Source organism: Bombus huntii, chromosome 1 (assembly GCF_024542735.1).
Source record: "Bombus huntii isolate Logan2020A chromosome 1, iyBomHunt1.1, whole genome shotgun sequence".
Taxonomy (NCBI): domain Eukaryota; kingdom Metazoa; phylum Arthropoda; class Insecta; order Hymenoptera; family Apidae; genus Bombus; species Bombus huntii.
The window spans coordinates 26,800,160-26,816,166 of NC_066238.1; the positions used below are offsets into that span (position 1 = coordinate 26,800,160).

The 16,007-nt window shown below is 32.0% G+C and overlaps 1 protein-coding gene across 3 annotated transcripts in view; it reads left to right on the forward strand.

Annotated features, from left to right (window-relative positions):
- The window catches only part of LOC126866292 (putative aminopeptidase-2), a 75,383-nt gene that overhangs the window by 31,380 nt on the left and 27,996 nt on the right, over positions 1–16,007 (forward strand). For all 3 annotated transcript variants that reach the window (XM_050619693.1, XM_050619700.1, XM_050619709.1), the window contains exons 16-22: positions 536–888; positions 1,650–1,927; positions 6,924–7,117; positions 8,149–8,316; positions 10,319–10,462; positions 10,547–10,625; positions 14,436–14,965. In XM_050619693.1, the coding sequence (XP_050475650.1) occupies positions 536–888; positions 1,650–1,927; positions 6,924–7,117; positions 8,149–8,316; positions 10,319–10,462; positions 10,547–10,625; positions 14,436–14,965 (1,746 nt within the window). The remainder of the gene's footprint in view (positions 1–535; positions 889–1,649; positions 1,928–6,923; positions 7,118–8,148; positions 8,317–10,318; positions 10,463–10,546; positions 10,626–14,435; positions 14,966–16,007) is intronic.

Genomic DNA, 16,007 nt, shown 5'->3' on the forward strand with positions numbered 1-16,007 from the left:
TTCTTTCTCACATACAACTGAATCTCTTAACCCGTTATTAGTCTAGCTTGAGGGAGATTCGAGCAAATCGATTTTTTGTATTTAACACCAGAGGTGCAAGAAACCTTAACACTAATATTTGTACTAAACGATACTTGTTAATGATCGAGCTAATAAATTTTTTCTTTTGCTGAAATATGTCGAAAATATCACTTGCGTTCCTTTGGCGCGAAGTGCCTCAATTAAATCCTAAATTACCCGTAATTCAATTACATATGTATATATGAATGGACTGATAATTGTTCTCAAGAAAGGAATATCAATGAATACAATCAATCACATATATACATATAGCCAAGGCTTCATAATTTTGGGGCTGGGAATCTACCTTCGCCGATTGCTAATCATGAATTAAATGAAAATATAATTAAAATAATATAATAAAAATAAGCAAGTACAGGTGTAATCGCGTTTCATTTTCAATAAAAAAAAAGGACATTAACATTATCGAAAGTTTCTATAAAGCAGAATTTTGATAATATAATTATTCTTTTAGACAATATGATGTAGCTACGCCAGATGACCTTATTGATGCAATCAGAGAAGAAGTCAAAGATCAGAAAATAAAAGATTCAATTCCCGACATTATAAACAGCTGGACTACTCAGCCTGGTTATCCTGTAGTTCATGCTAACATAGATAATAATCGTTTAACGCTGAGACAACAGAGATTCTTCTTGAATCCAGAAGAATCGTCAACTGATCATATTTGGTATATTCCTATCAGTTGGACGAATCTTAACGATTCAGACTTTCAAGACACAAAACCAAAATACTGGTTCAAGAGTGTTCAAGAAAGCATTATATTACCAAGTAGTGATTTCTACTTGCTAAACATTCAACAATCAGGTAAATAGTTGTACAAATATCCTATTTTCAGAACAATTTTTAAAGGATTGTTTTGGAACTTACTCTGAACAAAATTTATGCTTAATAATAAGCAATTTTAAAACCCTGTTACATAGAAAAAGTTTTATTTCATAAAGTATGACTCAGAATCTTCAGTTATAAGTATCACATCACTTACAGAAGAATAAAACAACTCTGAAAAATTTTTGGACAATTATTAAAATGAATTGTGAAATAATTATTATCTCGTTTAAAACCTTAGAGTGTAAAGAATTTAATAATGTAAAAAATGCTGAAAATCATACTAAAAATCTACACCATTACAAGTAATAAAATTGAATACTTATCTTGCTTATAAAACCTAATATAATATAATATTGTAATAAAATAGTATAAGTATTATACTATTTTAGTTTTACCACTATGTACAACATTATACATTACTTAACTATTACGCTATGTAGATTATGTAGACTGTGAACTGTGGATCTTTATACATTTATAAAAAAAAGATCGCTAGAATGCATGTGAATTGCAAAAATATAAAAAATATCTAAGGTACACTAAGGTACTTGTTACTCAGTATACAACATATTATAATATAAAATAAAAAATATTAAAAAATATTATAATAGATAAAACAAATCCCCATTTTAAATTTAATTTCTTTATTTATATCTATTTACAAAGACACGTATTTCTTATCTACTAACACATATTTCATTTTTACTTAATAAAAATATAAAGTAAATTGTTTTCAGGGTATTATCGGGTAAACTATGCACCTGATAATTGGAAAGACATAATTAAGTTTTTGAAAAGTGATCGATTTAATATAATACACGAAATTAATCGTGCAGCTCTCATCGATGATTTGTTAAATCTTGGCAGAGCAGGATATGTTGACTACCCTACTGTTTTAAGTGCAACACAATATTTAAGCAAGGAAACCAACTACATTCCATGGCGTGCATTTTTCAACGGCTTGACTTATTTGCATAAACAATTTGAAGGAAAGGAAGGTTACAAAGCGTTTGTGGTATGTATTACAAAGTAAAAAGTGAAGGAAAAAAGCAAGAGATGTCATAAAATAATTGAAGGTACAAGAGATAAACATGATAAGGCACATATTCAATTTTTTTTATGGTAGAGTGCTATTTAATACGCTATTAATTAATTGCATATTATTAAAATTGTTCTTTTGTATGATTTTATGATGAAATGTTTATATACTTATCCTAGTCTTATAATATTGCACATAATGTTGCATAATATGCATTTGATTCTTTTTACAAAACTTTGTAGATCTATAATTTGATTTTTCAAGGCTTAAAAGGTTGTTCACTTTTCAATTTTATGCAGGCATCTATATATAGGAGATCGTAACAGTTTAAATAAAATTTGTGCCATATTACTTAATTATAGAATGTTTAATTTTAATTTGTAGATTTTATGTTTTACGTTATAAATAACATCTGTAATTTTTGCACGTACAGTACAGAATACAAATTAAAACGAAGCAAATTCTGAAATTCTGAAAAGTAATAATCTAAATTCTTATCCGCCATCTGTGAAATGAAAGTTAAAAATTTAGCAATAGAGCTAAAAAATTATCACTGTCTTGCATGATCTTTAGTTTTCGTTGAGAAAATCAAATTTGTAAACGTTAGTCTTGTAGTAGAGAAAACAAGGTCCATTGAATTTAAAATTGGATCGTTTATATTAAAGTTTACGCTAAAATTCCAGTTATTTGGATTCATGGAAGAACAAATAGTTTCTATAGCTGGAATTCATATAATATGAATTCACGTTCAGAAAAGTAGATTCGATGCAAAGAAATCTTGAACATTTAATAAATTGTTCACTAACTAAATTTCCATTCCAATAAGTAAGGTTTAAATAAATGGAGTTTTGCTATATATTACTCTAATTGAGTATCAAAGATAAATCTACAAGAAAAATAATTATGTATTTATATTATTTTAATTTTAAGCTGAACGCGGCTTAAGTTGTAGCTTACGATATTATAATTTACGATATAAATTAATATCTTTGAGAAAATAAAAAAGATTTTCATAATGTTTTTTTATGATTTAGATATGTCTAAATCTCATTTGAAAGAGCTAATTTAATTTTGTATTGGGAAACGTTATTATAATTAAGATCTACGGACAGAACACAGTTACAGTATTTGCACTTATCCGGCTTATTTTTAGTTATAAGAGTGTATTAGTTTAGTGTATCCAATTTTAAGTTTTCCTACTAAAAAAAAAGTGCTGGACTTTTATCAAATATATTTCTACCTGTATTGAATGGAGATGCATTTCTCTAAAAATCGTTTTTCTTCACATATCTTCAGAAATAAAGGTCAAGAGGATTTAAATCAGGGAACCGAACAGACCAAAGTATAGAGCTTCTCTTCGACTGATCCATCTATTTCTAAAACAGCTAGTCAAGTGCTCGTACACTGCGTTGGTAAAATATGGTGGTGCACCATTCTACATGAATTATCTCTTAATGGGTGTGGATTTTCACGTTCCCAGAAACGTTCGTTACGTATATTTGTTATTCCATATTTATAAAATGTTTCCACATCGGTAAATAATATCCTGGCGGAGAAATTGAAGTTGTGTTGGATTTTCCGACTCATTCATTTGCGAAATTCTTTTCTTCAAAGAAAATTTTCTATTTTTAACACCTGAACTTTCTGAAAGCTATGCAGGTGTGGATTTTCCCCCTTCAATACAGACCATGCGGTGTTGTTGCTGATATCTTCTTCAACAGCACTAATGCTTATACTTAACCTTTTTTTTTTTTCTTTTTGTACGTGGAGAATTAACTTCAGTTGCACCCCCTTCACGCGCGTTCTCTTGTTCTAAGCTAGTCCTAATATTTCCTGACTATTGAATTGGCGTTAGGGGGGGGGGGCATTACCCCTAGCGCTGTCTCTCCTTATTGATATTCACCGGAGGCTTGCCTTGTGTGCTTCGACCATCCAGCGCCCCAGAGGGGCCCAAAACTCCAAGGGCGAAAAATGGCTTCGGCGCGTCTCCTCTTCGTCAACGCCTCACGGAGCGACACCCATTCTAGACCGCTCCGTGACCGCTGCTGCTTAACTTTCGTGATCGGCCGAGAACGAGTGTTTCCAGCGCGGCTAACGGCGTTGACTGCTTATACTTAACCTGAGATTTTCTTGAATACGATGCAGTATTCTATCTCCCAGATCCGGATCGTCGTGTTGAATTCGACCGCCAGATTTTGCAGGTTTCAATGTACTTGTATGCCGCAATCGTTGGGTTATTTTTCAAAATATCTTTACACGGTATAGTCCTATCTTCCCCGTATAATCCCCGTTGCGCTTTTGAACTATTGCCGTCTGCTGCACCGTAACAAAAGTGCATATCCAAAAGTTTTCCAAATGTGTATGACATTTTGTAATAAAAATGGCGCTATAAATAATAAACGACGAATAGTACTGCTACACTGCACACAATACTTACTATAGTAACATACTCCTTTCTGGATTTTTTCTAGTTGCTTTCTTCTTAGTTTGTTTGATTGTTTTTATGTTTTTGATTTGCTCAATGTATCCTGACTCATGTTTGTACTGTTGATGTCGATGCCAGAGAAGCTATTGGAGCCTTCAGCCTTATCAAATTTTGTTCGTTTGATGGATTTTGATTTATTTCAACTAATATCAGTTTCGAGGACTTCATTAACTGTGTTTTCTGTATTCTGGTTTGATTGGTAATTTAATTTGGTTTGATTGTGGCTTTGGCTAAATGCCACATTTGTTTGCATAAAAAATATAAGTGCTTTGGAGATTGGATAAATCCAGTAGGTGATATTTTCGTATTCAATTTTGATGACTTCTAGTTATATGTAAAATGTAATTACTGCTTATGTGTGGAAAATCTGCCTCAATCACACCTGCTCTTAAGAATGTCACTGATGTTTTCTAGCAATGCATGTGAAATCGTTGAATAGACAATGAACAATATGATCCTCTTGTATCTGTGTACCGAAATCAAGCTTAAAGATTGGAACCATTTATTTATATCGCATTGTAGTTGTTGGTAATTTATTTGGCTAGATCTCCAGTAGCAAGAAAAACGCAAATTCCACCGCTAGAAATTCTTCAAATAAAACGCATATTTCTTGGGTTTGTAATTTTGTCAATTACAAATGCATAGTCTTTGATTTGAATTCCATGTTTGGCCTCGATAACAATAGCTTGATCTTTTCTTGAAAAGCAGTCACTTAGAACATGACTTTTGCAACTGGAGAGATTGACTGTTGGACATTGAATGGGAACAGTGACTATAGGTAAATGACTTCCGTAGTCAGAAACCATTTCATAATTTTCCAATACTGAGGTGCAATTTATCTTGTACAATGTATTACTTTTAACCATTCGCTGATCATTAATCACTAACATTTTAGTTGGAGAACCATCTATTATTATAAAATCACTTCGACAATTGACTGAATGTATAGAACTCGCGGAACGGTTTGTTAATACATTTCGATTCAACACGCTCTCCTCGAGACTTCTTTTTGCTTATTTATTATGGACCTTATTGTTTTTCTAACGTACAAGTAGGAAAATTGAGAATATTTTCTGTCTTTATGCGGTTATCTGATGTAGACATCAGATCATACCATAAATAATATATATCGTCTGTTATTTCGACCAATCGCGGGGAGACGTAATCGCGAGGAGAGACGTCAACGGGAGTCATAAATTCCCGTTACGATTATAACAATCGACACCACGAATTGATCGATCCCCTGATTTCCGTTGAGATAATAGGGGTGATTGAGTTTGTATAACACTGTGATTCACAGAATTATAAATTATATATTTCCAACACTTAGATTACACTGATGAGTATAGATAAATAGATAATCACTTATCGCACGAAGATAAGATAGATATGTACGCTAGAGCAGGGCTCTTATAATTGGATTTAGTGTATTAGTGGACGTAGCACTATAACATATTTAATAGAGGAGATGTATGCGCGACAATACCGAGAACCGACTCTCGCGTTATGCTTAGACTGCCACGATAGGCGTTAGCATTAGACTTAGTAGTTGACTTTTCCAACGATGTAGAAGAAGTGAAGTTGAGTGACGATGCTGTGTTGGAGGAAAGCTAGTGAAGGGTGTGTCTAGCGCACGGGACCATCGGATTTGTTCATGCCATTTTAGGGCAGAAAGTGAGGATAGTATACATTGCCTCGGATTGGACAAACGAAGGTTGGTGGACTAGGAAGGGTCTTAACCGCCCTCGATAGAAAGTTGCTAGTAGGAAGCATCGTACGTGAGAAAAACTAACTTTCCCGTGTCAAGCCGTAGTGAACAATAGTCTTTAGAAACTGATTTAGAAAAAGACATTTGTTGGGTCTGAAGGACCTTAGCAGGCAAGTTACTCGGGTTTATGACGGGTGCTTAAGGCTATTGAGGGTACGCCGTACGGAAGAGCGGACATCTGGTGTCCGTCTGGCCCGCGGTGTGTGACCTGGGCCAGGCAGAGAGTCGCCCGGCGTAACATCGTCTCTTACTTTTTATTTTAAATTTATAAGTTGAAATCAAATGGCCGAGATCTACGTATGAGTATACAAAAGGAGTATTACACATAGCATCAATACAAAAATCATTGACACTAACCAACATAGTTCTGGAAAAAAAGATAATATATACAAAAGATATGAACAAATATGATAAAATTTTTTCATTTTGAAATTACATACATATGTATATAAACATTACGTATAAGAATGTTTCTTATGGAATACTAATACTTATGCTTTATTAATCTTTACGATTCGACATTTCTGTAATCTCAACTATCAGTTGTAAAATACTCTATACACCTTAAAATCAGTAAAAATGTAAAAATGTAAATACTTTATTTAATATAAATTTATATAAAATAAAGTTATGCCACGTTCAAAGTATATAAATTATAATTAATATATTATTTTAATTATCATATTGTATATATTACTTTTATTGCTATTACATTCCAGCGATATCTAAGCTCGCTCTTAACACCGGTATACAATAAACTTGGATTTGAGGATAAGGAAAATGATGACCACATCACCTTGTTGTTCAGATCACACATTCGCAAGTGGGCATGCCAAGTAAACATAGCAAACTGCAAATCTCGAGCTTTATCTTATTTTAACTCTTGGACCAACAATGAAATAACAATGGCAAGGTCAATATTATTTCTAATTAAATAACGTAATTTTCAAAGAAAGTTTTCAAGTTTGCAATAGGATTCCTTAGTATTTAGAAATCCTACATATCTATACAATATATATTACTATATATTACCATATATTAATGAAAATGTTACATTAACCAATAAAAGTTTACTTTATTTTATACTTATTAAGTTTTATATCATATAAGTCATTAATAGAATCATATATTTAATGCAAGATTATTTTTATTTTTATATAGTTCAATTTTATTGTATATAGTTTTCATAAAATGCTCGCACAATAGGATTTTTTATGGCACCTACTTAAGTATAGATTAACAAAATATTAATATTTCAATATTCAACCTAAATGTGCCACAATTGCTTTCTAGAATTTTGCAAATTAAAGCTATTATTTTTATTTGAGATTTAAACTAAATCAATTAAAATTCTGTGTTACGTGTATCATTTGATAATTAAAAAGGAATAGAGTGGACAGTATCACATAAATTGTAAAATATAATGAAATTATCTTAAATATATAAAATATATCTTAAATTAAATTATCTAGAAGTTATGAAACGTTGATAAACAAGGTTATATGTATTAAGGATGTTATATTCTTTGGATTTCTGAATTACATAAATTTTTTTATCATAAATAACTATGCAGAGTTACATTGTTTCACGCCTTAACCAATTGAAGCTCTTTTTCAAATATCTCAAATACTTTGACATAAGGAGTCTCATTTTGATTATTTGCATTTATTATTTCAATTTGTGTAAAAGTTATATCTGTAACATTCTCACTACTATTAAGCAAAGTGTTAATTTATCGCAGAGCCAAATATAATTTCTTAGATGTGTTCGGTACAGTACAATACATAGTTCTATAATAAAATCAATACAGTACTATAATAAATTTTCCTATCTCTTATCTTATTAAGTTTCTTTTTTACAAATACATATAAGGAGGTTTGCGGGAGGTACTACTGTATTTACAAACTATGCTAAAATAGATGTTTCATGGATATTATTTTTCAGCTTTCCACCCAATATTCGTAGTGTATCATATTGCACGGTTGCTGAACAGAACGATCCTGAATCCTGGAATCGTTTGTGGGCACTTTATTCAGATACGACATTTTCTGCACAAAAGTTAATAATTCTCCAATCTTTAGCCTGCGCTACTAAAGACGAATTTCTTGACCAGTAAGTTTTTATTTATTAATTTCTATATATAAAGCATTGAGAACAAATATGGATTGAGCCCAGTTTTTTCGAATTTGAGTTTATAGTATCAATTGACTTTACTAAGCTATATTAATCATGCAAAAATGGAGTAATTTATGTTTCACAAATCAAATAATAGTATATTAAATAATAAGCATATTAAATAATAGTAATAATATAACGATAATATAACGGAATCATTCAATTTAATATTACTCAATATTTTGATCTCGCGTTTATTTTAATCAATCAATTACTCAGTTTCATTTTTGTCCTCATGTAATATGTAGAGTATTACAAGAAGTAACGTTTAAGACATTATGATCATATTCTCATTTGACTCAATAAAAAAATTAATATATAATACGAATAGTTGGTTTAAAGATATAATTAATACTAAATAATGTAATAGGTAATTGGCTGTTTAAATAATTTTGTGATTTTTGTGAAGTGTATGTTTCCAATGAATATTTTGCAACTCCTGCATACATTTTCAGGATTGTGTCAAACTATACAAATGTGACCACGATAATTGTACCATGTTATACAAAATCTTTTATACAATACACAATATATGTATAAGAAGAGTTTCCATAAGTTAACATACGTGTGGTTCTTCGGCATTCGAGTGTATTTTCAATAGTACATTGCGTTATGTTCTAACGCGACATATCAAGAAGATTCTGGTTCACTTTTTCAGGCCAGACCTGAATTTCCTGAAAAAGTTTCAAGAATTTTCAATGTTCACGAAACATCGGAACAAAGGCCAGCATACTATCAAAAACACGTTCGAAATCTAGAGAACCACAAATATGTCATCTAATAAACAAAGTTCTCATACGTATACAAATATTTTCGTAAGTCATTATTAGTAAGTCTTATAATCAATAATGAGTTCGTAAGTTCTATAATCAATGAAAAACACAAAAATTTATTTTCACGTTTGTAAAAGATATTCTCGATATCTCAACATATAATATCCCATTTTAATCCCATTTCAATATAACAGTGTTATAAATTTGTACTCTACTCTATGTACTTTTTCAAAAGAAAACATATTTTTCATGTTTTACATTACTCGACATATATGAGAATATTGTGGTAGTATGTTTTTTGTTTCATTATCGTATGTTCACAGTTATTATCTGTTGCTGAACCATGAATATTCATGCAAATGCATAATTTCGGAGAATGCGAGTAGAGTAATGAAACCTCGATAAAAATTTATATCAGATGATTATAAAGCTGTGTTCTTTATTTCGCATCTTTTGTATTTCAATAATTGTTTAAGTATATGAATTTTTTAAGAAATGAGTTTTGTAGTATATTTTCATTTACAATACAAAATGTATTGTAAATGATTTGATTTTCAATACATAATAATGTGCCTACACGATTTTATTATACATTGAACGATGTTTCTTTCACTTTCTGTTTTCTTCTTTCTAGTATAACATCGAAAGGATTGAAATTTAGAATACGTTCATTGGATATTTTTTATTTCTTTAGAAATAAAAAATTTTTTTCTTCTTTCTTTTCGTTTTTCTTCTTTCAGTTTGCAATACTTACGTCATTATTTTGTAAAAACATGTATAATATATTTGATATGTAAAACCACGGGGCAATATTTCTATATATTTTAAAAAATGAGCAAATGCTAAACATTTCAGTTAAAAATACAAATAGATCGTAGTCAATCGAAGATAAATACGTAGTACATATAACATTTTAGATACTTTGTTGTAAAAGCTTGTACAGGATGTTAAAAAATTATTTGCCATGGCTGTCAGACTTTTATTCCTCGTAACGACTTCTACTCAATGCAATAAAATGATTTGTCCTTACACTTCAAGAAGCAGGTCAATTTTGTAGTAACTCTTTTCAAGTGTGAAATAATTTTTGAACACCATATACATATCTCATTGTTAACGCTTATATGTAGAGTGTATTACGTTTACTTGTTTATCTTTTTCTTTCTAAGGTTACTTCACACAGTACTCTCAGATAAGCAGGTACGATTTGAAGATAGTTCGAGCGTTTTCACTTCCGTTATCAATTCGGGCCCGAAGGGAGTCGAATTCGTAATAAATTTCATTGTAAAAAATTACGAAAAAATGATCAGCTAGTAAGTAAAGTATTGTAAACTATACAAAAATTATTGGGCTTTCGCAGTAATAATTAAAATCATTTTGCAATATTTTCCCTGCAGCTTCCAGCAAATTTCCAGCGTCAACAGTATCGTAAACGCGATTGGAAAAAGAGTATTCACGAACAAAATTTATGCAAAGGTAATTTATTCTTTTTGTATAATCATTATATTCGTTCCAAACGAAGCATTCTTTTCAAAAGATTATTATACATAAATACAAGATTTTTATTATAATATTGGATATGCGAATCTTTTATTTATCTTAAGATTCTGCAATCTGTAGCATAAAGTTTAAACTAGAGCTGTCTTGCATAATTGAGGTAATATTATTAGTGCCATTCTACAAATTACAAATTACCTGATTATTTTATTTAAGAAAAAATTATAAACTTGTAAAGATTTGTAACTTGTCAAGAATTGTAATTTGTTAATTTATTAATATTATTAATTACGTATTATTAATTACATAATATTAATAATTAGTTAAATTGGTTATGCAAGAATGTTCAGATAGTAATTTTTTATAATTATTTCTGAGATTAATGTCGCTTTCTATAAGTATGCCTAATTCTATATATATTGTAATTTCTCAACAAATTTAACATCGTTATTTCACATTCTCCGAATGTTATCGATTAAATTTTAACTATTTTTATTTATTATTACTTAGTCCGTGCCTTTCGACTTTGGATGAACTTTCGGTTTTACATCTCTTATACCTATTTCGTTTCTTATATATCTACCTCTCCTCTTATCCACTCTATTATATTGCACTCCCTTAATTATTCTATCTCAAAAAACTAAGAACTAAAAAAACTATAAACTAATGACTAAAAAACTATTACAACTTTGGGCTTTTGCCTCCTTGTTGTGCTTCCTTCTTGTCGTTCTTCCCCGTCTTGTATTGTCCTTCTCTTCTCTATTATTGCTTTTAATTCTGTTAGTCCTTCTCCAGTCTCCTTTAGTGTTTCTTCTATGTCCTTTGGTCCTCCCGTTATTTCACATTCTTCTATTACATGTCTCTGATCTTCTTCTTTCCTTTTACATAGTCTGCATCTTTTTCTCCCTCTTCTTTCCAGTATTCCCTTGTTTTGGTCTCATTTCCACATCTGAATTATGCTAATATTTTTCTGTCCTTCCACTTCATCCTCCCTTCTAAGTACTTTAGTGACTCTTCTTTAGCGATTTTTCTGTAATGTATGTTATATTTGGATTCCCTTATCCTTTTCCCCCTCTCTTCTGCTTCTCTCTTTCTTCTTTCTTCTACAATTTGGTCTGCTGTCATCCTTTTTTGCTCTTTTCTTGCTTCCATCTGTGTCCCTCCATTTCTCCTCTAGTCCCTTCTTTCTCCTTCTTGCTCTTTTCCCTTCTTGGCCATTTCCCCAGTTTCTCTCTCTCTTTCCTTCATACCTTGCTGGTCTTTTTAATACTTTTTCTTTGATTCCTTTTAGCTTGCATTCTTCTATCAATATATAATTTGGTGTTGTCATATCTAAACCTAAGATCCATTTCACATATCTTCTTTCTATTCTATCCAGTCTTTCTTCCATGTTCCAGGCCCATACCTCTGATCCAAACAGCGCCACGCTCCCTACCAGTGCTCCAAACATCTTCACTCTCGTCTTGTAGTCCTGTTTGAATATTCTTTCTCCCACGCTGCATGTTTTCTTCATTGCTATTGTTGCTCTCTTTTTCCTGTCTTGTATGTGTTTCTCATCACTGCCGTTTTTCTGTAGTATGTGCCCTAGGTATCTTATCTCGTCCACTTTTTCTAATTCTTGCTCTCTCCATTTCCATTTTCTTTGTCTCCTTTTGTTCCTTCTTTTTTTGAAAACTACTATCTTGGTCTTTCCCGTGCTCAGTTCCAATTCGGCTTCCTTTAAAAATTTTTTGAATCTCTTTAGCATTTCCTTTAGCTCCTCTTCTCTATCCGTCATCAGCACAATATCGTCTGCATATGTCACTGACCATACTTTTCTTTCTCCTACCACTATGCCCCCGGCTTGTCCTTTCCTTAGTTCTTCTTCCAGTCCTGCCACGTAGATGTTGAATAACGTCGGGCTCAACGGGCACCCTTGTCTGACTCCATTCACTGTCCAAAACTCTTTTGTGTTATGGTTCTTGATTCTCACCACATTCTTTGTTTCTGTGTATATCTCTTTAATCCTTCGGGTTAGTTTTTTGCTAATCCCCATTTTTCACATTTTCTCCTCCAATTTCTTTCTGTCTAGTCTGTCGAACGCCGCTCTTAAGTCCGCAAAGCAGGCATATAGTTTCCCTTTTTCTCTACTCAACTGTTTATCTATGATATGGTTTATCACAAATACCGCGTTGGTTACTCCTCTTTCTTTTTGTAAATCCGAATTGGCTCTCTTCCAGTTTGGTTTCAATCTCTGCCTGCAGCCGTTCGTCCAGAAGCCCCGAATAGATCTTGTATGCTGTGTCCATTAATGTTACTCCTTTGTAACTCTTAGCTACTCTCTTGTCCCCCTTCTTGTATATCGGACATATATCTTTATATACCTTTCTTCCGATTTTCTGGTATCCCCTCCCCATTCCATATTTTCCTTAACAACTCCCATAACGCCTCCCCCACTTCCTTCGGTGCATACTTCCATACCTCATTTTCTAACCCGTCTTTCTCCATTGCTTCCTTTTCCTTCAAGTTTCTTAGCTGGTAGATTACCTCTTCCTTCTTTATATTATCTTCTCTCTCCTCCATTATTTTCACTTCCGCTCTATGCTCCTCCGTTTTTCTGCCCTCTTTGTGTTTTGTTCCTTCTAAAATTTCCATAAAGTGACTTTTCCACTCTTCTTCGCTTATATCTTCATCTATGCCCTCTCTTCTTCTTCTGTATTTATTTATGTATTTCCACGCTTCTTGTTCTGTTTTGGTTTTCTTTATTTTATCCATTTCTTCTTCTTCGTGTCTTTCCTTTCTTTATTTGCACCACTGTTTGAATGCTTCTTTTCCCTCTATGAGTGCTTCCCTGTTGCGTTTTCCTTTCATAAACTTTGTCATCTTCCTTCTCATCTCTCTTTTTCTTTCTTTCTACTCCTTGTCGTAACACGCTTTCTCTCCCATGCCCTATTTCCTTATCTTCACTTTCTTCTTTGGCATTGCTTCGTTTATCTTCTTTTTTATTTCTGTCCACATTTCCTCTACTGTTCTTCCCTTGCAGGTCCAGTCTTTACATTCCTCCAAGTATTTTTCCACACTTTCGTTTGTCCATTCCCTTTTTTCCTTCTCTTCTTTCTTTTCCTCATTTTTTCTAATTCCGGCCCCTCCATTTCTATTTCTAACGGCATATGGTCCGACTCTGTTCTTTTTCTATTCCCTTTTTCCTTTCCCATTCTTCTTTCTCTCTGGCTCTCTCTCTTTCCCTTCTTTCCTATTCCTCTTTCATTTCCCTCTTCATCTCCTCCACTTGCTTTTCGAATATACCTTTTATTTCCTTATTGCCTTTATTGCCTTACCCTTTATTGCCTCGTATCCTCTTTCCATTTTCTCCATTTTTTTCCATCATTACCTCTATTCCTTTCTGCCTGGTTGGCGTCTCTTTTTTTGACAAGCTGTATTTATCCAGTGTATTTTTGAAATGTGTCTTATCTCCAGCTTTATTTGTGTTCCTTGGTCTTCCTCTATTTGTCGCCATCTGTCGTTTCCCTACCTTACTTTTTTGCCGCGCTTCTGGCTTTCTAACTTCTTATTTTTTAGTTTTTCTTATTTGTATCTCTCTCTCTCTCGTTCCTGTCTTCTTTTTCGCTTCTCTTTTACTTTCCCATCCTATGCTCATCCTTTACTTTCCCTTCTTCGTGTTACTTTGTGTTTCCTTCTCCTTTTTCCCTTCACACTTCACTTTTTCCACAGAGCTCTCCGTTCGCGTGTTACCCTCGCCCCGAACCAAACCAAAAGTCCCTAAATTTTAACTAATCAATCTTTTCGCAGTATGTCGAGTTACTCAATTTCCTAGACAAGAAACAACCAATGGAAAACTTCAAGGCTTTCTCGGATTACGCAAAACACGAATTAAAATGGGGCCAAGAAAATATCCCAGGGATATTCCAGTGGATCGAGGAACAATATCCATCGATGAATTATCGTTTGCCAATATCATTTTCTCCATTAAGATACAATATTACATTGTCTCCATATTTTGCCGAAAACAATTTTATATTTACTGGCAGAGTACAAATAGAAATGGAACGTAACGTAGATTATATATCCCATATAGTCCTTCATTCCAGCAAACTTGAAATCACAGGGCTCTCATTGCAACCGAAAAACTCGACTTCAAATAATGAAAACAGCGTATGCGGTCTACGACAAAATTATGATACTGAGATGCTCACAATATTCATGAAGAGATTCATTCAACCTAACGAACTTGTTCTTGATATCACATTTACTGGTAAATTGAACGATAATATGGAAGGATTTTATCGAAGTTACTATATCACCGATGAAGGAAACATTCGGTGAGTAAGGACTTCAAAGTAAGATTTTAAGACAAACAATTAGATTCTGGATATTTATGCAAATTCATATTTTTACAAATACAAATAAAGAAATAAAATCTAAATATTCTAAATCGAATAATTTTTAATATCTGCTGGATATATTTGTAACTATTGAAATTTTATACAATAATTTTATACTGTAAACAATACTTCAATTATTTCATGTTAAATTATTTCTTTTTAGTCACTCAGACGTCAGAAAATGAACAAAAATGGAATAAGAGTTTCTGTTTCACAAATAAGTCCACAGTCCATTACAATATAATATATGTATATACAGGGTGGTTGGTAACTGGCGGTACAAGCGGAAAGGGGGTGATTCTACGCGAAAAACGAAGTCGAAAATATAGAATACAGATTTTTTTTTAATTTTTTTTTTAATTTTTCCATCGAGACAACGATCTACAGTGAGATCCGTTATAACGAGACGTGATAAAGTGCACGCGTATCGAGCGAAAATTCAAAGTCGATTTTCTCGAAAACAAAGCCTCAAACGAAAAATTTCTATTCTATATTTTCGACTTCTTTTTTCGCGTAGAATCATCCCCTTTCCGCTTGTACCGCCAGTTACCAACCACCCTGTATATTAAAATATTTATATACATATTAATTAATTAAATCCAAGTATATTAAATTATGTATTATTTAGTAGTACTTTCAGATTACAAAAATCACAAAAATTTTATATATTATTATAAAAATGAAATGTGTAGAGTCATGTAAAGAAACACTTCACTGGAAAATAAGGTTATGTGCCAATACATCTTATAGCCACATTACACATGAAATTAACTTTTTATTTATTTCATATAATTATTTACTTCTTGGTTTTATATTGTAGTTTCCTATTTTTATTCTAATCTCTAATTTAAAAGATTCTGATGTGTAAACAAACAACTCATATAACGGAATTTAAACTGTTGTGGAGTTACTAAAAGAAATAAAACATTATAGTCAACGCAACGTTTATTTTTAGTAATTATTTGTTTAAAAAAACAAA